At 37.0% G+C, this 21,879-nt stretch overlaps 1 protein-coding gene across 2 annotated transcripts in view; it reads right to left on the reverse strand.

The window, feature by feature from the left end:
• The window catches only part of GPC6 (glypican 6), a 1,066,736-nt gene that overhangs the window by 515,036 nt on the left and 529,821 nt on the right, over window positions 1–21,879 (reverse strand). For both annotated transcript variants that reach the window (XM_078070190.1, XM_078070191.1), the window contains exon 3: window positions 8,646–9,037. In XM_078070190.1, the coding sequence (XP_077926316.1) occupies window positions 8,646–9,037 (392 nt within the window). The remainder of the gene's footprint in view (window positions 1–8,645; window positions 9,038–21,879) is intronic.

The following is a 21,879-nucleotide window of genomic DNA, read 5'->3' on the forward strand; positions in this document are numbered from 1 at the left end:
CAACTTCATCTCTAGCTATTCATTGCTTTGCACTTTATGCCTCAGGGACACCATGTGCTTGCAGCTACCTGCACACATCATTTGGTTTCATCCCTCTGTGCTTCTGCCTCCAGCGTCCTTCACTGTGCCGGATGCCCTCATCGTCTGCCCAATGCCCATGCATCCTTCAACGTGTGCTTCGGACTTCGATGCCCCTGAAAGTTTCACAGCACACAAGATGAAGCTAGATGCCTCTCCTCTCTGTTCCCAGGACATTTACTGCATAATTCTCTCAGTATACATTGATTCTGTGTGTGTGTGTGTCTCTCTCTTCCCAATTAGTACTTGCAAATATGTTAACTTGATTGTGGTATCTCAAGCACTTACCAGGAGCACTTGACATATAATATACAATGAATAAGCGTTTATCGATGAGGGTGGAACTAAATCTCCAAAACGGCTCCACTTATACAAGAATCCACATTTGGATCAGATGAATATTGGGTTATTACAACCACTCCATCTTGGACTGTAAAGGAGAGGAAGACTATACCTGTTAAGTACAGGAGAGGCAGAACTGTGGTTCCCAGACTTTTCCTAGCTATGCCGTATTTAGACAGAGTTAAGGAACTTGTTAACTTCTCCTTTTAATATGAATAAAACTTCACGACTAAATTCAACAGGGAGAAAGGTGCTCATTTTAATGGAATTCCAATAGGTAGTATAATTTTAAAATAAAATTGCCTAATTTAGGCATAGGTATTAGAAAGAGACACAAGCTACAAAAAGAACAAAAAGAAAGAATACACAAATAGTTTTTTTTTTTTAAGATTTCTTTATTTTAGAGAGACAAAGAGAGAGACAGAGAGAGAGAGAGAGGCCAGAAAGGCAGAGGGAGAAGAAGAGAGAAAGAATATCAAGCAGACTCCCACTGAGCACAGAGCCCGGCTTGGGCCTCGATCCCAGGACCCTGAGATCATGACCTGAGCTGAAACCAAGAGTCAGACGCTTAACCGACAGAGTCATCCAGGCGCCCCACACAAATAGCTTTTAATGCATTGGAAATAAATGGCTTCATTTTCCTCAATTTCTGCCCTCTTCTTATCTCAACCATTTTTCAAATTCATACACCTAAGCTATATATTTTGCAAGAGAACTTAATGAGAAATTTTAACTGTTTTAATCAAAATAACCAAAGTGGTTTTTTAAAAAGTTTTTATTTAAATTCTAGTTAGTTAACATATAATGTAAAATTGGTTTCAGGAGTAGAATTTAGTGATTCATCACTTACATACAACACCCAGTGCTCATCACAAGTGCCCTCCTTAATGCCCATCACCATTTAGCCCATCTTCCTGCCCACCTCCCCTCTAGCAACCCTCAGTTTGTTCTCTATATTTAAGACTCTTATGGCTTGCCTTCCTCTCTTTTTTTTTCCCTTCCCCTATGTTCGTCTGTTCTGTTTCTTAAATTCCACACGAGTGAAATCATATGGTATTTGTCTTTCTCTGACTGACTTATTGTACTTAGCATCATATGCTCTAGCTCCATCCACATTGTTGCAAATGGCAAGATTTCATTTTTTTTGATGGCTGAGTAATATTCCATTGCATGTACATACCACCTCTTCTTTATCCATTCATCAGTTGACAGACACTTGGGCTCTTTCCATAGTTTGGCTATTGTTGATAATGCTGCTATAAACATTGTACTCTTTGGGTAAATACCTGGTAGTGCAATTATGGTTGTAGGGAAGTTCTATTTTTAACTTTTTTTTTTTAAAGATTTATTTATTTATTTATTTATTTATTTATTTATTTATTGGGGTGGGCAGAGGGAGAAGGAGAGAGAAACCCAAGCAGACTTTGTGCTGAGCCTGGAGCCCGACACAGGGCTTGATCTCATGACCCTGAGATCATGACCTGAGCCCAAACCAAGAGTTGGACACTTAACTGACTGGGTCACCCAGGTGCCCCTCTATTTTTAACTTTTTGAGGAACCTCCATACTATTTTCCAGAGTGGCTGCATAAGTTTGCATTCCTACCAGTAGTGTAAGAGGGTTCCCCTTTTTCCACATCTTTGCCAACATCCGTTGTTTCCTGTGTTATTATTTTTAGCCATTCTGACGATCTCATCATGGTTTTGATTTGTGTTTCCCTAATGACGAGTGATGCTGAGCATCTTTTCATGTGCCCGTTAGCCATCTGTATGTCTTCTTTGGAAAGATGTCTATTCATGTCTTCTGTCCATTTCTTAATTGGATTATTTATTTTTTTGGGTGTTGAGTTTGAGAAGTTCCTTTTTTTTTTTTTGTAAAAAGAGAGAGAGAGAGCAGGGGTGGGAGGGCCAGAAGGAGAGGGAGAGAATCCCAAGCAAACTCCTTGCTGAGTACGGAGACTGACATGGAGCTGGATCCCACTACTCTGAGATCATGACCTGAGCTGAAATCAAGAGTCAGACACCCAACGGACTGAGCTATCCAGGCGCCCTGAGTTTGCTAGGTTCTTTATAGATTTTGGATACTAACCCTTTATCAGAACGTCATTTGCAAATATCTTCTCCCATTCCACAGGTTGCCTTTTAGTTTTGATGATTGTTTCCTTCGCTGTGCAAAAACTTTTTATCTTGATGAAGTCCCAATAGTTCATTTTTGCTTTTGTTTCCTTTAGCTCTGGAGACATGTCTAGTGAGAAGTTGCTACCACTGGGTTCAAAGAGGTTACTGCCTATGTTCTTCTGTAGGATTTTGATGATTTCCTGCCTCACATTTAGGTCTTTCATCTATTTTGAATTTATTTTTGTATATGGTGTAACAGAGTGGTTCGGTTTTATTCTTTTGCATGTAGCTGTCCAGTTTTCCCAACACCATTTGTTGAAGAGACTGTCTTTTTTCCACTGGATATTCTTTCCTGCTTTGTCGAAGATTAGTTGGCCATATAGTTGTGGGTCTATTTCTGGGTTTTCTATTCTGTTCCATTGATCTATGTGTCTGTTTTTGTGTCAGTACCATACTGTCTTGATGACTACAACTTTGTAATATAGCTTGAAGTTCGGAATTGTGATGCCTCCAGCTTTGCTTTTCTTTTTCAAGATTTGGCTATTTGGGGTCTTTTGTGGTTCCATACAAATTTTAGGATAATTTGTTCTAGCTCTGTGAAAAATGCTGGTGGCATTTTGATAGGGATTGCATTAAATGTAGATTGCTTTGGGTAGTACCAAAATGGTTTAATTTAAATGGGACTGTCTCTCTTAATTGTCTAAACCCATCTGTAGTATCTGGCATGCTATTCCTGAGGGGAAATGTTCTTCTCTTCTTCTGACACCAGGACTTTCTTATAATATTGTGATTTCCAGAGCTTATCACAGCACCTACACCTTGGTAAAATTCATACATTTTCAATGAATTACATTAATAAGCTATTTTCATTGTTATGGCTCCTAGTACTTGTATTTTGTTACTATTTTTATCATGAAATTATTTATTTATTGACTGCAAAGTACTTTCTAAATATAACGTCCACACCACCATATAAAAGCAGCAAGCATGTATTATTTATGCTGATTTTAAAGTTGTAAACATAGAAGCATTATTGATAATTTCGAAAGGTTTACCTATTCTTCCTAACACTGTAAATTACTGAAGTAACCTACATTGAATAATCATCAATTACAGAAGAAAATACACTAACCACAGAAGAACTATAAAAAGGTTTCATTCACCTAAGACCTTTCAGTGGTCCTTTTCATTTCTGGATGACTCCAAAGAAGTTAGCTCCAATTAAGAGATCACCATAAAAGGCACAAGACAAATGAGTCAGGTGATAGCTACAACAGGTGGTCTTACTTTATATCATAAATTCCTTCCCCCAAACAAACAGCTAAATAGAATACCATTTCTCTTGTAAATTACATCCATGGTAAATTCTTCAGAATGGTTTTCCACTGTGATCAGAGAATGCTGTCAATGGATGGATTTCATAGACTTCATTTCATCAAATTTGATGATAAATTTTTTCAGCCTTATAGCCCATCAACCACATTTATTGAAAATTGGCTCTCTGTTTATTGCTTTCTAGGCATTGCATTGTTAATGCAAAGCTGTTTACTCAGGTGGATGAACCAGCTAAGAGGCTCTTCATGCAAAAACGACAGTCTGTGTAGTAGATATGGCAGGTGTCTACTGATGAAAATATTCTGGTCTTCCTAAAGACTAAAAGCCAGACTTTCTTTTCAAAGTCATGATCCACAAGAAAGAAGGATTTTAGGTTAATGCCTGGATGAATAGGTGGACAGATAGATACATAGACAGAAAGACAGAAAAAAAGATCCATGACAGTCTTTGGCAATAGTGCAAGTTCTCTGGATCTCAGCTCTACTATTTACCCAAACTGTCTGGAATGAGTCATTGAAATGACTTGCATAGTTGATGTAGTTGTATTGACATAATTTACAGTGTTTACCCATAGAAGTCACTTTTATTAAAGCAGAAAGATAGGAAAGTCATGTCTTCTTTTTTTAAATGGCATCAAGACAGGCCAGTGCAGACACGAGAGTCATTTCTACATTGCCTTCATGATAAACAGCTGAAGCTTGGTCTAAGTAGACAACCTGTTAACACCTCTTTATGCAGGCCTCTGTCTGTGTGTTTCACAGTGTTTGACAAGCTGCAATCCATGTTCTCAGTCACGAATGGGTATATATAAGGGAATGAGAGTGGTGTTTTAATAAAGGGACAATGCTAAAGAATAGTGTAGATTCTTTCTCTCCAGGTGACCACATTATCAAAATTTGCTTTTATCTTCATTTGAGAGCTTTGCCTTCCATGCTTACCTGATATTATTCAGCACAGTACGGGGCATGGAAAGTGAATGGTTAACAAGTCACAGACAGCAGTAAAATTGATAAATTCATGAGGACAGCTCAGGGACTTGATCATATCTGCGCAGATGAAGAGAATCAGAGAGGAACGATGGCAGAGTCTTTCTCCACTTGAATACTTTTCATTAAAATGGTTTTAAATCCACTCCCGACCACACACATAGCCCAGAGCTTAAGAAACAGTATGTTATTAATAACTTTAGAAACCCCTGTATATCTCTCCTTTATAAAATCTCCAAACCTAACCCCCAAAGGTAATGACCATCTGATGTTTGTGTTTACAATTTAAAATTTTTTTCTCACATATCTTTTTATTCTTAAATACTGCATTGCTTCATTTTACATTATTTGAATTTTATATAGATTGTGTGCTTTGGTCATTTTTTTTCTCTCAAAAGGAGGTTTCTGTGATTCATCCACGAGTGTGGCTATAGTTCACTTATTTTCAATGCCCTCTAGGATTTCAGGGTGTAAAGAGCTCATGATGTACACAGATGGGACGTTTGTGATCTTTTTACTTTTCATGTTATTGTAAACAGTGCTGCTGTTAACATTCTTTCACATATCTACCTGTACATGCATGTACATCCCTGGTCCACTCCAGGGGTAGAACAGCAGCTTTAGGATATGCACTTGTTCAACAGTAGAGTTATTTTCCAATTGCTATCCAAAGTGAACATGTCCATTTATCCTTCCACCAATAAAGGATACAAGTTACCAAATCTTATTTTGTCAACACTTGGTACTCAGAAAAAAATAGTCATTCAAAGAGAAAATGAATCCTGGCTAATTGACCACAGATACTCCAAATCATTTAATACTTCTAAGAACCAGATCTCCAGTTACAGTTACTTAAAATTAAGTAGCTCCATTCAGTGCCTAGAAGAAGACAAGGCTTTTATCTATAAGGTGGCAAAGATAAATTTAAAAAATAATTGTGTTGATACCTACAAAGTATTCCTCCATTTTTCTGGTAAGAAAATTCCCTATGATATCATGTCAAAACATTTGTGTCAAATGGCTGTGTTTTGCCAAAGAGATAAATTTTCCAGTCAAAACAATTAATTAGAAGCTATTAACGACATCTTCCCCAAGATTTAAGAAGCCACTGAAAGAGAAAAGAGAAACTGAAAGAAAAAAAGTATTCTCCAAACCAAGACGCAGGAGATGACCTAGTTTGTTGATCTCCAGTTGGGAATTCTGCCCTGAATTCCTTCCCTCTTCTGCAATCATTTCACCAACTCTAAACCACTCAAGTAATGGACCACAGGGAGGTTTCAGATTTATGAAGGGCTTATACCTCCAACACCATTCTTGCTTCTCCTTTTTATATATTTAGCCCTGTAATATTTTATTCTTATTACAAAAAAATACTTTGGGTGCTGAAAATTATCAGCACACTAATAATCCTAGTAGATCTATTTCTGGTTTAGTCAGCTATAGATCATCTGGTAATCATTAGGTGAGAAAGTTCATTGATAAAAATGCTTAACTCCCTGAGTCATAAAGTATTTTAGAAAAAAAAAATTCTCAGCCTCTTTTAAACCACATATCTCTATCTGTATCTCTCTCTCTTTCTATTTATCTTTCTACTAGAAGGTGGGGCCCAGATGTCAGCATGGGATTTATGATTTGTGTAGATTAGGGCTCATGAAACTCAGGCCAGACAAGCCAATATCTGCACAGAACAGTCAACATTCCATGATTCCATACCACAAACGACATCACAAACCCACAGCAGTTGCTCAGCAAATGAATGTTGACCATGCAAGGATCAGGAGAAGCATGATCTCAGTGTTCCTCCTCATCATGCTTGGAAAAAAAATGAAAAGTCATACTCTGTTGGTGGATGTTCCATGATGTCAACCTCCATGCCAGAAAGACTAGTAGATTCGATTTTGATCTACAAGGACCTCCCACTGAACAGTCAGGGAATGATTAAAAGGGAGGTGCCAGTTCTGGGCAGTTGTTTTTTAGTATATGTGCTGCCGAAGCGAGCACTGGGCAGTTGTTAATGCCACCTTCTGAGAATCGGCAGCAGCCACCCCTGAGGCTTTTTAAATACTTTGCTAGAAAACACTCTCTTACCGCACCAGCACGTCCCCAGGCCAAAATATATACTTCTAAACATTATTCACACTCAGCCAGAATCCAAGTAAACAATCGAGGATGTTGCATACATCAGTCCCTGCTTTGAATTTCTTACCTTGTGTTTTAAAAGCTGGTTGTGTGTTTCATTCTTCAACAAAGGCAAAGACTTCAATATGAAGCCACTGTAACTGAAGTTACTGGTTTTTTTTGTTTTTTGTTTTTGTTTTTTTTACAAAAAAGCTATCTGTTCAAGAATATATGGGATACATATTTATTTCTTGTACTTCTCTATATTTTACAGATTTTCCCGGATGATCACATTTCCTCTTGCATTCTACCTGGCTCATTCCTTATTAATCCACTTTTGGGGCTCTAGTTCCTTTGGTATCTAGGATATTGTTGATTTTCAATTAAAAAAAAAAACATTGATTTTTACATCAGAATCATATGTCCTTTATATTATTAAGTCCCATGTGATTACCTTTTTAGAGCCTTCTTGAAAATAGTCTTTCCATATGCTCACATAAACTTGGTAGGAACAGGTAATTTAAAAATGGATTGCTATGAAATTTATAAATAGTGCCATGGAGAAACATTTTTTAAGGGTATACACAGTTTTTATGCAAGATGTAAATACTGAGGACATCAAAGTGGAGAAAAAAGAAACATGGTAGGATGGTACCAATAGTTATGAGAACTATGTGGCTCTTTGTCACAGCTCTGCAATAAGAAAGTAGTTTTTGTCATTAATCTTTGTACAAATATGACCTTTTTAGGCCACATAATACCAGATTCCTGTTAGCTATTGTTTTTACTTTACCTCTTAGAGTAAACCATCTTTCAGTTTATTTGTTGGGTTGACCTCATAAATGGGCAAGCCCAACTCATAAGAACAGTTGAATGTCAAGGAAGAATTTAAACATGAGGCAAATATCCTATACACAGGAAACAGTCTATGTTTAAAGCAAGCAGTGGAGAAAGACCCCTTGCATTAAAGGTTTAGAGACATCCTCAAGGAAAGGCATGATGTGTATTAGCGATTTATCTTGCTTTTAAGCCCAATGCAATACATGGCATTGAATTACAAAGCTAATGGATAACAAAAGGAATTCTCCGCTAGAATCTATACTTTGTATTCCTTATTCCTCCCTAATCCAGTTCTACAGGTGTTAGCAAAGGGATCTTCCTCCACTACTAAGGAATTTGGCCACTTTCACAAGATTGATAAAGAAGAAGAAATGCCAGGAGCTGGTGTCCTGAACAGCAGCTTGTCTCTACTTGCAGACCTCAGGAAGACTATCGCCTTGTGACTTCCTTGAGGATTATAACCTCCGGATGGACTGTTTCATGACTATTTATCGTTCTGAAAACTCTGATCACAAGTGCCAAGTGGTCATGGTTACAAAACACCTGTTTCCGCACCGTTCCTGATAAAAGCTTCTCTGCTATATCGCTGATAAATATTGACATTATGTTCCAAACATGGAATGGATTGAAATCTTGTCTTCTCTCACACAAAGTAAGGAAAAAAAAAAAAACAAAAACAGAATTAAACCTTGACATTTATCTGATTTCTCTAAGAGCAAGGAGTGCTGTAAGGGAGAACTTTCACCTTGATTTTTGTTTTTTTTTAACAGTTGTTTAAAAACAGAGTAAACGAGGAAGACCGATTAGAAAGACAGCAGATTTTCAATTACCTTGGAAACTCGGTTTGCAACTTCTCTGCCCACAGTTAGCCCCTGGACAAAAGTCCGGGCAGCAATGAAGGCGCGGGTGACCTGAATTTTCAGTTTCCGGGGTACATCTCCAAAGGGCTTCAGCTGGTCTGTGTATTTGCTCACACATTCCAGGTAGTCCTCGCTGAAGTGATACTGTGGGTTTATCAGCTGGAACATCCGTTCCAGGAGCCGAGCCCAGAAGTCATTGAGCATCTCCTCCAGATTTACATTGCCCCCGGTATAATATCTTTTCAGCTCCGTGAAAAGGTCCTGGAACACTTCTGAATTCTGCATGTACAGCATTCCGTAGGTCCGTACAAACATATCATTCAGTGACTTCTCTGCATTCTCCAGGAGCTCTCGGAAAAATTCTGCAAAGAAAACAAGAACACGGTCATAAACTGGTAAGATCTGGAATGCCCAATGCATCCACTTAACTTAGAAACAATGGTTTCTAAAGGTCTTTTTCATACAAAAATTTATCCTGTGATTAAGGTATCAATGAACCAGTGATAATATTTTACATAAGTCTTGCCCTACATCTATGATCTTCTATGAGTCAAAGAGAACAAGACCACATGATTTCCACTTGAAAGAGCATTCGTTAACATTAGGAGTATACCATTTACTACTCCTCCAAAGTAGCTGGGTTCTTCTTTCATTTATTGTTAAATTTTAGGAAATCTTAATTTGATACAAACTCAAATCAAAATATGTTGCAGAGTATTGTCATTAACATAATAACAAATGCATACTGATAAAAACTTTTGCTCCAGCCTATTTACAAATCTGTACTAACACTAAATTCAATTAAACTGCTATTATTTGGAATAGTTCATAAATGGGATATTTAAATTAGTGTAATATTTTGGACTCTTTGTAGTTGCTATATATAGCAATCAGTTATCAGTGTTAAGAGATTCATAATGCAATTAAATTCACTTAATACCAAAACTCTAATGAACATAATTTAGATTGCCATAATGAATCAGAAAGTTATGAAGTACTTTGCATTATCATTATAAATATAAACTATCATTTTATAGAATTTGAATAAAATATAGGGCCTTCTGCCTAAGAAGTTCTAACTGAAAAAGAGTACACCAAGAACTCTGCTATCCTGCCGCAGAACTTGAATATTAGTGGACTCACTTATAGGATGCAAGAAATTAGAAATTAATGTCACTGGGTACTGTTAGCCTCTTTGGGCCTCATATGAGGACACACTTCAAGACATACTTCATGTATGTAAGGACACCTATCCATTTGCACAAATGAGCCTCAGGAGAGTAAACTCAAGTGTTATCCCATTCTGAGAATGTAATTTGGGGTAGAGAAAATGCTAAGAAGAGATATTGCGTCCGAGTTTATAAATCCAAGTTCCCAACATCAGAGGGATCCTTTTTTACCTCTCATAATTCTCTTTGCTCTCTGATACCATGTCCCCTCTCAGCTAATGCAAGGACAAAGCAAGTCCAGGACACCTCAAGGAATCCCAGTAGGAATACAAACAAAAACAAGCAAACAAACAAATAATATCTTTTTTTCTGGAACTCTGGGGGGTTTGCTCCTGAGACACAGAAAGAAAGAAGACATGAATCTCTCTACAGATTCCTTGGAAGCCACACCTCATTTCTGCTTTATCAGAAGACCTTGATTTAGCCACTTCAATTCTGAATAATAAAACATTGAACCACTGTTGCTATCATTAGATGGTGCCTGTAATAATAAGGATTATTTTATAGTTGTTTTTAAATGAAACAAACCAAAGCATCAAACCTCAAAAAGGACTCTATTCACATGTTTACCTTTTTACTATGAAATATAAATATTTATATTTAGGAAATATAAATATTTCCTAAATATAGAAATTCTATTGCTATAGTGGCAGCAAAAAGTGAGGGATTTCCTAAGTCATGGTTTATAAACCCTGTGTGATCTTGTACAAGCGACCAAATATTTCTTATCTTAAATTTTCTCAAATGTAAAATCAGGATAAATGTTATTAAACCTCCCTAATCTTCAAGGGTTCAGTAAGGAAAATCGGCATTGATGCAAATAGAGTAAATTTTTCAAAGTTTTCAAAGGATCCATTAATCAAAATATTTCTGTATGCTCTATGTCTATGTTATATAGGATTTTATACAATCAAGAACATTTCAGAATTTTTCAGAAATATTAGTTACCTAGTCTGTCCTAAAATGGAAATGATAGTAAATGATCAATATTAATACTAAAGTATAAAAATGCCATATTAAAATCTTTCATTCTTGAAACCAAGAATGGAAATAGCTTGGCCTCGTTGATAGAGGAGCAGGGTGAAAGGTATTATAGGTTGTGAACGAAACTAACAAAGAATGGAAAAATCACTGAATTGAGAAATACTAATATAATGAGACTGGAAAGTGGATTCTAATCATGAGCTCAGGACAGCCCATTCATTTATCTTCTTTTTGAGGTCAATTATTTTGTTGGACTCAGGAATTAAAGCTTAATTTATTGAATACAGAGTACTGCCTTCAGCAATGAATAGTTAGTAATCAATAGCGTGGTCTGGATTTTCAAAGAGCTTAAAAAAAAGTAAAAAAAAAATCTTCTCACTCTCATTGCTCTGCAAAGACTGGGGGTATAAATGCTTCTCTATGAGGATGAAATTTTTATTTTTTATTTTTTGCTTTTACTGAAAGTAACATTCCTTAGGCTCTTCCCCTCCTGATACAGGGAACATGAAATATTAGACTTACGCCTGCTTTGAGGCTGAATGGTTAAAAACAAACTGCTCACTTATTGTGCCTTGTGGTTTGCTTTTGTATGCCTAAATTAGTATTCAGAACTGAATAATGAAACCAAGTTCTCATCTTTCAATAAATAGGGCTCAAGAAACTTTTCATTAGATTCTAAGCTTAAATTCTGTCTAAGGGTATATCATTGTCTCCAAAGTTTGCTATTAGCTTCACTGGCCCTCAAAAGTCAAGTTATTATTCCTTGTTCAAAATCATTATATGGTTTAGTGATCTCACAGTCAAAGTTAATATTTGGTATTGAAAGATGCTAATGTATCAGGCAATTATGACAAATGTTGCTACCTTAAGGTACATTGATCTTAGATGTTATGAAAGATGGGGATCCAAGGTACTGAGGCAAAACTAATGTCCTCCAAAAATAAGTACCCTCATTTCATTTTTAGTCTGCTCACAGACTTAGAATTCCACCTTTTGAAGGTTGACTCTTTGAACAAAGTATTTTATGCTTGGATGAAAATTGTTTCTCAGCAAACCAAACAAGATAGAGATTTGGAAGACAGTTATTGGACCCACTTTGCTGATGAAGTATTATGCCCACACAGCACAGAGAACGAAATTGAAGAGCAGTGTAGGGAAAAAACGATCTCGATCCAGGCTTCGTTTAATCAGCGAGGACAAACCTCACACTGGGTAAAGCCTTGAGTCAACAAAAATTTTCTTTCTTTTTTTTTTTTTAAAGATTTTATTTATTTATTTGAGAGAGAAGGAGAGAGAGAGAGAGAGCGCGCATGAGAGGGGGGAGGGTCAGAGGGAGAAGCAGACTCCCTGCTGAGCAGGGAGCCCGATGCGGGACTCGATCCTGGGACTCCAGGATCATGACCTGAGCCGAAGGCAGTCGCTTAACCAACTGAGCCACCCAGGCACCCAAGTCAACAAAAATTTTCATCTGAAGAAACAGTTTGGTAGAAAAAATGTTTTTGATTTTTTTCTCTTCCCCATTCACAAAATGTACATCAAAGGTTGTTGCTTAGGGCTCTGTTATGCTTCTTAGATTCACAGAAGCACTTTTTCCAGCCAGCATTAGCCTCTGGAAGGATTTTATTCATCTAGAGGGGAGATCTGGACGCAGACAGCTGTTAGCTGCGGGGCAGATTGCTTCAAGTGGGGGAACAATCTTGTAGATAAAACCACCACTGTTCCAAAGGCAAAAAAGAAGTCTGCACGCTGCCTGATGGCTTGGAGAAGCCTCTCAAGGGGCAAAAATCAACTCCGAGGAGCCAAAAGTTGCCCTGAGGATATCCGAGAAAGGCTTCAAATGAAGCCGCCAAATGAATGGATCAAAATGTAAGGTGCACACAGGGCGGAAGGGAGGTGCCAGCAAGAGGGGAAAGGCAGACAAGAGGCTCTTGAGGAATCTGCAGTCCACAGAAACGGCAATAGTTTTGCCCAATCAATCTGGAGATGTCTTGTTAATGCCACCACAGGGAGACTGTGCGTGGAGATAGGATTAAGTGCTGTACGGCATTTACCTAGAAATTGTAGCATTTTCCTACTCTCCTGCTTTCCAAAACACTTCTCATTGAAAGCTTGTTTGAAATGAGTGCTTCAAGATGGTGGTGTAAATTCGTGTGATCACAAAACCCAATGACTGTAGAAGCTTTGGTCTCCAGTCAGTGGAGATTATATTTCTATACTTGGTAACCGATAGCTCCTGTCCTGCCATGGGAAGCGGGTATCCTAAGTTTGCTCCATTAAATCCACATATTCATGTTGACTGTATTTCTCTCCTAATCTCTTCTTTTCTACCCTGCCCTCCACAAAAGCATGTTAGATCGGTTCAGTCAGCCCAGTGTCCAAGGTCTGGTTAAGGAAAGACCCAGAGGAGCTGTCCTGGAGGGTAAAATGGTTGGGAAAGCTGATGTCCGGTAAGGGTTATGATTCACAGATACAATAAAGCTACGACCCTGCCCCCTCCTGTCCCGCCCCATGCCTTTTTCAAGGACAAGTCAATAGGGGTGTCGTTCCTCATTCTGCATACACCTGTCAGTGTTCAGGCACATCTTATGAGATGATTTCTCCTTTCAAAAGTCTCCTTGCTCACATAATAACCGGACAGGACCACCAGGAAAATGCTAGTTAATGAGGAGCATTCATGGAAGAAGAACCATAGCGCCATTTACTCTCTTCTGTGTTAGACTTTGAGGGTGAGAATACATGGTCCCTGAATGGCATATCTCTTCCCACTCTCTGGAGGTGAGACCCTATGAGAAGAGGTAAGCACCGGGGTTGCTCAGAGAGTGCTTGCCACATGAAGTGTCACCTTTGGCATGCTGTAGCTTCCATGGCAAGGACAGTTGGATGTGGTCCTCTATATCGGGGGGTCTCGACCTCAGCACTGTTGACCTCTATGTACTCACTGCCAACAGCACATCCTTCCCCCAGTACTGACAACCAAACACGTCTCCAGATATTACCAAACGTCCCTTGGGGAGACAAAAATCACTCTTAATCCACCCCTGGAGAGTTACCTTCCTACTGATAAATTTCAGAGGTCTAAAAATAGGATATCAAAACATTCAGAGAAAAGACCAGAACATTTATAGAGACAGCCCCACAATTTATTTTCGAGATAAATTCGAGGATCTGTGCTCTCAGTGAAAGCAGCTGAAATACACATTATACTCGTGGGTTAGATTGTTGGTGGCCAATATTACCAATTCCATGTCTGGTGCCCATTATATGGCAGGGGTTTAGAAAGCGGTGACTAGTGAGTGAATAAATAGATGGAGGAACATGAGCGTCCAGTGAAATGCACCTTGATTCTATTTGGTCTGGGCTCTTCTTAGATAACGATACAACTTCATGGGCCCACCTTAGAGGCAGAGAGATGTTACAGGCCATTGTAGAGCAGGACATAACTGATACGGCATCCTGACATCCTCCAAACTCTTGTACAGTAAAACAGACACAAACATTCATATTTTCCCATGCTCCAAGTTCCTGTGCATCTCTACCCAGAGGCCTCACAGCCCCTGTCCAAAAATATGTTCATTATCAAGACTGCCTTACCAGACCCTCACTTCCTCTCTGACACAGCTCTCTCTGTCCCGAGCCATGCTTTGCTTGGCTTCATTACTGCCTCTCCTGCTGCTAGCCCTGCTGGACCTTGACCTCATAGCTTGTGATCTCACCACACTGACTGCATTCAAGTTTTCTTGCATCCTTCACCTAAGCAATGCCCTGCATGCTATGTTTGAATGAACTCCCAAGCCGCTTTTGAATCTATAATAGATATTCTATTATATTGTCTTAGCAGTTTTTCCTAAATATCGGTTGTGTTTTTCTGTAAGAAACGGAAACCCTCAGTATACATTTTTAAAAATTATGAGGTTGAAATTATATCAAATTTTCAAAATAACAAATGGTTCAAAAAGAGAGCCTATTATGAGACAATGTTTCTGTAAGCAAAAATTCTTTTATTATTTATGACTTCTTTATCTCTTAATTCATACTTTCTCTTGCTGTGTGTGTATATGTATGTTTCTATAGATTAAATTTATTATATTATAATAAGCAATATGATTTACTCAGTCAATTCATCCCAGGAATCAATAAGCTATATAATTTCAAAGTGATTCTAATAACAGTAATCTATATCTTTTCTGTTTGAGGGATTATTTAACCAAATTTCTGTCAGATAAGTAAGAGCTCCCCACCCCCATCACAAACTGTTTTAAAATGCAATCAATATGGTAACATAATATCTTCATTATTTCCATTTGCTTCTGTTACAATTTTGGAGGAAAGTCAAAATGCCAAACCTTAAATGTCAGGCGAACGTGATAACCACTACACTACGGAAACGCCAAACCTTAAATGAAGAGGACAAATGGATTTGAAACGATCAAATTACCATCATGGTAATTTCAGACCTAGCTAGAGATAGAGCTGAAACAGTTGCCTGATACATAATGAGCATCACACACTACGTAAGGCATGGTGTTAATGGATTTATGCATACTTTATGCAAATCAGATATTAGTATACCTAGTTTGCAGACGAGGAAACTGAGACTCAGAAATAAGCAAGTTGCCCTAGACCATTCAACTAGCATGCCACCCAGAGCTCCAAACCTTAGGAGAAAGGATGAATTCTAAGAAAGAACAAGAAAGTGGGGTGGCTTTGTAGTTTTTTTGTAAGGCAAACTTTCACACTGTGATTTGAATGATTAATTCAAATTAATTCTGAGGATACTGAGTAAAACCATATATAAATAAAAATTGCAAAATGCATTCTCAAGTCAAATCTAAATTATTTATTACAAATAATTTTCATGTGTGATTACTTTTTCCACTAATACTAATTAGTTCACGTAGATAACTGAGACTGGAAGGCGTCCTCATATCCCTCAGGTTGGTCTATCTTCTTCAAAGGGGTAGCTTCTAGTAGAAGAAAACCACTCACAGATCCTGGGATTACAGCTATCGTGCATAGAACAGTGGCACACAAAAGGAGGCTAAAATTATTTGATTAAATATGTGTCTCATTTCTGATATATGCACACATATATTGCATATATTATTTTATCATATGTGTACATTAGCAAGTATACACATCCATGAACACATTCATTCACCTATACATTTAACTGTTTGAATAAAATACAATAAAATGCCAATGTTAACAGAGAGGAATTACCAACAGAGACTTTATGTGGTTCAAAATACCCCAAATATTTAATATCCATGCCTTTACAGAAAAATTTTGCCAATCCCTGGCATAAAGGGTCAGAATTGTAAGTGAAATGTTTGGAGATAAATTAATTCAACAAAATGTATTATGCCTTTAATTTCTTGTAGGTAGGGAGACAATTTATTAGTCTGTTATCTCTAAGTAGTGGAATAAAAGTTCCTTTTCTCCATTATTTTTTTATTTAAATTCAATTAGCCAACATATAGGACATCACTAGTTTCAGACGTAGTGTTCTTATGTATTAAAATTTGCTTTGACCAACCCTGCAGCCCATTCATCTCTTTATATTCCCTTGCAAGGTAACTAAAATCCAAAAGTAAATTCTTAAATCGCTTTAATGATTTAGAGGATTTAGGTGACTTCAGTGATTTTAGAGTAGACACCCCTAAATTTTTCTACTGTTGTGGTTTAAGGAGCCCCTGGACATTTTCATGAGGAGAAAATCCCACAGTAAACCCAGCATATAAAATAGACAGTATAAAATGAAAAAGAAAAAGAAAAAAAAATATAACACCAATAAAATTATAAAGATAATTTTATAATTTTCCATTTTAACACTCTCTTTATGGTAAGTAATAAAAATAGAAATTTAAACTATCTTTTAACATTTTACAAGGCCCTATAACAAAATACAATGCTTACCATAAATCTAGAAAAATTATTTTTAGAAAATAATAAATATATCTGCTATCAAAAATATTATAATACATAATTCAAAAATTGCTCACTATGTTAATCCAAAGGTTATTTTTATTATATTACTCCCACTGTGTTTTGGAAACTCTTATAAATTAGATCTTAAATAAGTGAAAACATAAGGGGTCTAGGGAAATACTTCTAGCCAATCAATCAAGAAAACCAAGGATATAATAATGCCTTTAAAATGCATTATTTAGGTCAATTGGACATCACCACTTTATATTTTTCCAATGCATCTGATCTAATCAACTAGACTTTTCCATGAAGAAAATTTTAATGAAAGGTCATCATGACTGTTTGTTAAAAATAATCAATACCTCGCAAAGTCCTTCCATTTAATACTACTAAATTAAGTCACCTGAAGAGAATAAATTCCAGGAGACTTTTCAGATTCAGGGGTGTAATTCAGTTTCAAAAGGAAAGTTCCCTGGAATGCAGCCCCTATGTAATTGGTTGATATAGAGAGATTTGAAGCAATAAGGCCATTTATAGAAATTGTTGGCTTGAAAGCACATTTCCCAAGGTTAAACTTTTTTTTCCCTATACTTAGTGATCCTTTACACATTAGATTGATAAATGTTTTATTTCTTGGTAGGTTATTTCTCCAGAAGATACCGTTTAAAGTGCGAAAGACTGATTAGGCCATTTATGTTCATAAGGTGGTATAGATAAACTATTAATTCTAGAAATCATGAATTAAATTTGACATCTGCTGACAGTTGCTGCCAAAAGCAAACAACTGTTTTGAGCCTGCAGAGGATGTTTCCATCTCACCCTAAGCAATGCGCATGAAATTAAAAGCTGAGATGCTTCCGAGTTCACTTTCCTTATTGCACAGCTCCTTTGTCTTGGCCTACAGATAACGCCTTTAGGCCTTGCCCACAACCCATTTTTCTTTCAGAGATGACATGATGCACAGTGTGTTTAACCCATTAGGAACCAAAATTATAGATTTTAAAATCACTTCCAACTTTTTATTTGCCTTAACTGAAAAAAAGCAAGTGTTTGTTGTTTTGTTTGTTTTTTTAGGTTTCCAAATTTGGATCGTCTACTTTTCCATTCACAAATCCAGTTCTTTGTCCAGCTCCCCTTATTTCTTCACCCGCCTACTTGTGCCGGGGGTGGAAAAAAATCTGCCAATACCAAATAACCAGGGGTGGACTCTGGGAAGTGGGGCCAAAGCTAGTATGTAGGTGAAAAGTCAGTGATAAGGACCTGGCGTTATTGCAACAAGAGATTGTGCAGGTGCTTAAGGAGAGTAAGGAAGAACAGTCAAATGAAATTGACTTCTCTTTTTCAGAGAATTAGGTGGTTCTCACCCTTGGTTGCCCATTAAATTCACTTAAAAGAATCCTGGTGGCCAGGTTGCTTTCCAGACTAATGAAATGATAATCTCGGGAGTGGGATCCAGGTATCAGTATATCTTCAAGCTCCCCACATGATCTCAATGTGCAGCATTTTTCTATTCTCCAATACTTTCATTTTAGTCAGTGCCTGGCGGTGGATATATGAACAGGGAAGGAGGAATGATGATGGAGGGAGGAGTTATATCATACATCAGCCCCGATTCTCTTCCTCTTCCCTTCCTTCACTATGCTCCCTTTTCTCTTTTCTCAGACCCATGTTCTGGTCTCCGGAAGAAAGCACACCATCGGTCAAAATGTGGAAAGTAAGTGAGGTGCACTGGCCGTGGTCTTGGGGGATAAGAGTGTGCTAGTCTTTTCGCCTTTTCCCTGTATCTCTTTTTCCTTTTCCAGCGCCTAAGACTCACTCCCTAGGCACCCTCTTCTTTGATAACAGGACAATGAGCTTATCCCATGATGAGCAAGGAAGGGTGCAGCCTGGGAAGAGAAAGGAATAGAGTCTGGTAACACCCGAGCTAATTAAAGCCGAAGGGAAAGGGAAAGCCTACCAGACTAACTAGGGTTTAAGTACATAATGCAGATTTAAGTACATAACACAGAAGGAAGACATGAAGTGTACTGGGAAACTCTGAGTTGTGAAAGCACAATTAAATATAAAATTTGTAATGAAAGTATTATAGCCAAATTTAATGTTGAATTGTTAAGTTACATCCTTTTGGGTCCATGAAAAACCTGCAATGCTGAAAAGATACAAAAAGTCCTGGAATAACAAGTTTACTATGTATGCTCAAGTGATGTCTAAATTAAAATGAAAGCAAAAGTCAGTACCAAGTATGAGTTTTTAAAAAATAAATTGAATAATAATGTATTAATATATTCTGCTATATGTTACCTTTGCTTTTCGAGTCGTCTTTATATTTTGTACAAGAAGAATCTTAACTACTGTGATATTTATTACTTAAGTATTTATTTATTTATTTATTTACTTACTTTGAGAGAGAGGGAGCACGTGCATACCCGAGCAAGGGGGGCGGAGAGGGAGAGAGAGAATGTTAAGTAGGTTCCATGCCCAGTGTGGAGCCCAGAGCTGGGCTTGATCCCAAGACCGTGAGATTATGACCTGAGCCGAAATCAATAGTCAGATGCTTAACCGACTGAGCCACCCAGGAGCCCCAATTTATTTATTTTTTTTAAGAAACAGTGAAATGCAGGATGCCACAGTAGAAAAGAACACTAATAAAAGGAAATAGTTCAATTATGAAGATAAGGTTAAAGATTTATGTGCAAAAATATTCCTCTTATTATTTACATTAGCAGAAAAGGGAAACAACTTAAAAATCCTTAAGGAAGGATATACTCACACTGTAAAATATTACATTATATATAAAATTATGTTTTTAAATTATTTAAAAGCTAACACTTCCCAAGCACTAAGTATGAGTTAGCTACTATTCCAAGGACTTCTCATATGTTAACTAATTTAATCTTATCAGCAGCCCTATGAGATAGTGATTATTATCATCTGACTTCTGCATTTGGGGAAACAGAGGTCAAAAAAGTTAAGTAGCTTCCAAGGTACAGAGCCAACAGGCGATGGAGCTGGGACTACAAACCTAGGCAGTCTGACTTGAGGAGCAGTACCTATAGATTCTATGAGGAGTGAAGTTTATATAATTTAGAGGACCCTCTTTAACAGATATAATACAAAATTACAAATACAAAATTAGGTATAGGATCTTGAAAAGGTATATTTAAGTGAAGAGTCTTAAAACATAAATATCACCAGATTTATAGTAAATCTACTTTCAGTTAAGACATGATGACAGAAAATGCTGAGATAGAAAATGATCCGAAAATAGGGATGCCTGGGTGGCTCAGTCGGTTAAGCGTCTGCCTTTGGCTCAGGTCATGATCCCAGGGTCCTGGGATCGAGTCCCCCAACGGGCTCCCTGCTCAGAGGGGAGGCTGCTTCTCCCTCTCCCTCTGCCCCTCCCCACTGGTTGTGCTCTCTCTCTCTCATTCACTCTCTCTCTCAAATAAATAAATAAAATCTTAAAAAAAAAATGAAAATGAAAAAAAAAGAAAATGATCCCAAAATATATATGCAGTACAATCCCAATTTTGTAAAAAAAAAAAAAAAAAGGTATATACACATTGATAAAAATAAGAACACCCATATAAAAATGGCTTATAGGGGCGCCTGGGTGGCTCAGTCAGTTGAGTGGCTGCCTTCGGTTCAGGTCATGATCCTGGAGTCCTGGGATCCAGCCCCGCATCAGGCTCCCTGCTCTGTGGGGCATCTGCTTCTCCCTCTGCTCCTCACCTTGCTTTCGTCCTCTTTCTCTCAAATAAATAAAAAAATCTTTAAAAAAAAAAAAATAAATAAAAAATAAAAATGGCTTATAATGGGTAAAACGTTATGATTTATCTGCATTCTCTTCTCTACACTGCTTACTTTATTCTAAAGTTTCTACAATGACTATAAATTACATTCATAATTAAAAAACAAAAAAATAATATGTATTATTTTAACATAAAAAGAACTTTTAAACAGAAAAATGCTGCTTGTTGATGGGGGGAAATACCTATTTAAAAATATAGACCAAAAAAATAATAAGAATATAAAATGAAACTAGTTTATCTAATAAATCTACAAAGGGAAGTCCAAGAATTAAGACAAAAAAAAAATGCTGGAGAGGGCAGAAAACAAACAAGAAATTTACTTAAAAATCACCAAATTTATCAGCAAATTAGCAGGGATAGAATTTGAGTCTCTTGACTCTAGATTTAGTGAATGCATGCTGATTAGTAAGAAGGACTTAATTAAAAGAGAGAGAGAGAGAGAGAGAGGAGTAGTCTCTCAGACACAGCATGCTGGTTGTAACATAATGGTTCCAGTAAGGTTAGTAATTATTCACTGATAATAAGAATATTTTTTGGTATTCAAATGAACCCTTAAAAATATAGATAATTTATATTTCTTTCTAGACAGAGAAAGGATTTCTCAAACTGATGTAATCAGTAGCCAATAAAATTCCATTGTTCATTATCAGAGATGTCAGCCCATACTCAAGAAAAAAGAACACCAAATTGTCCTTTTAATGATTATGAATTTTAAGTCACTGTTTTCTCTACAGAGTTTTTGGTGGGGTTTGATAATTATTAGCATAGGATGATAAATTGTGTAATTATAAGAATGTTTTTATAAACATTTGACAACCAAAATAGTAAAGGAAGTTATGATACCATCTAACCACCTCTGTCATTTACCGAATGCTTGAGCTTGTTGGATAACCCTTAGAGGTGCACTGCCTCCCCAATCATGTGTTAGGAATCATTTTATTCCTTAAATTTGTCAAGAGGTAATGAACATCAGCCTCACTTGGCATCACAGATGTTTAATTCAAGGGTAATTATACACTTCGGTGAGAAAATAAATAATAGATAGCCCAGTATAGGTTTATAATAAGACATACCACAGTATTGTGTAGGGTATAAATGCAAATGGATTAATTTAACATTGATCTAAATTTGCTTAACATTGATTAGCTTTACTTTGCCAGTCAGTTACCAGGTTCTTCTTAAAGAAAAAATATTGAATTCATTAATCTCATGCTATTTAATGGCTATTTTACTTTCATAACATCAATCAGT

This window comes from Halichoerus grypus, chromosome 4, assembly GCF_964656455.1.
Source record: "Halichoerus grypus chromosome 4, mHalGry1.hap1.1, whole genome shotgun sequence".
Lineage (NCBI taxonomy): Eukaryota > Metazoa > Chordata > Mammalia > Carnivora > Phocidae > Halichoerus > Halichoerus grypus.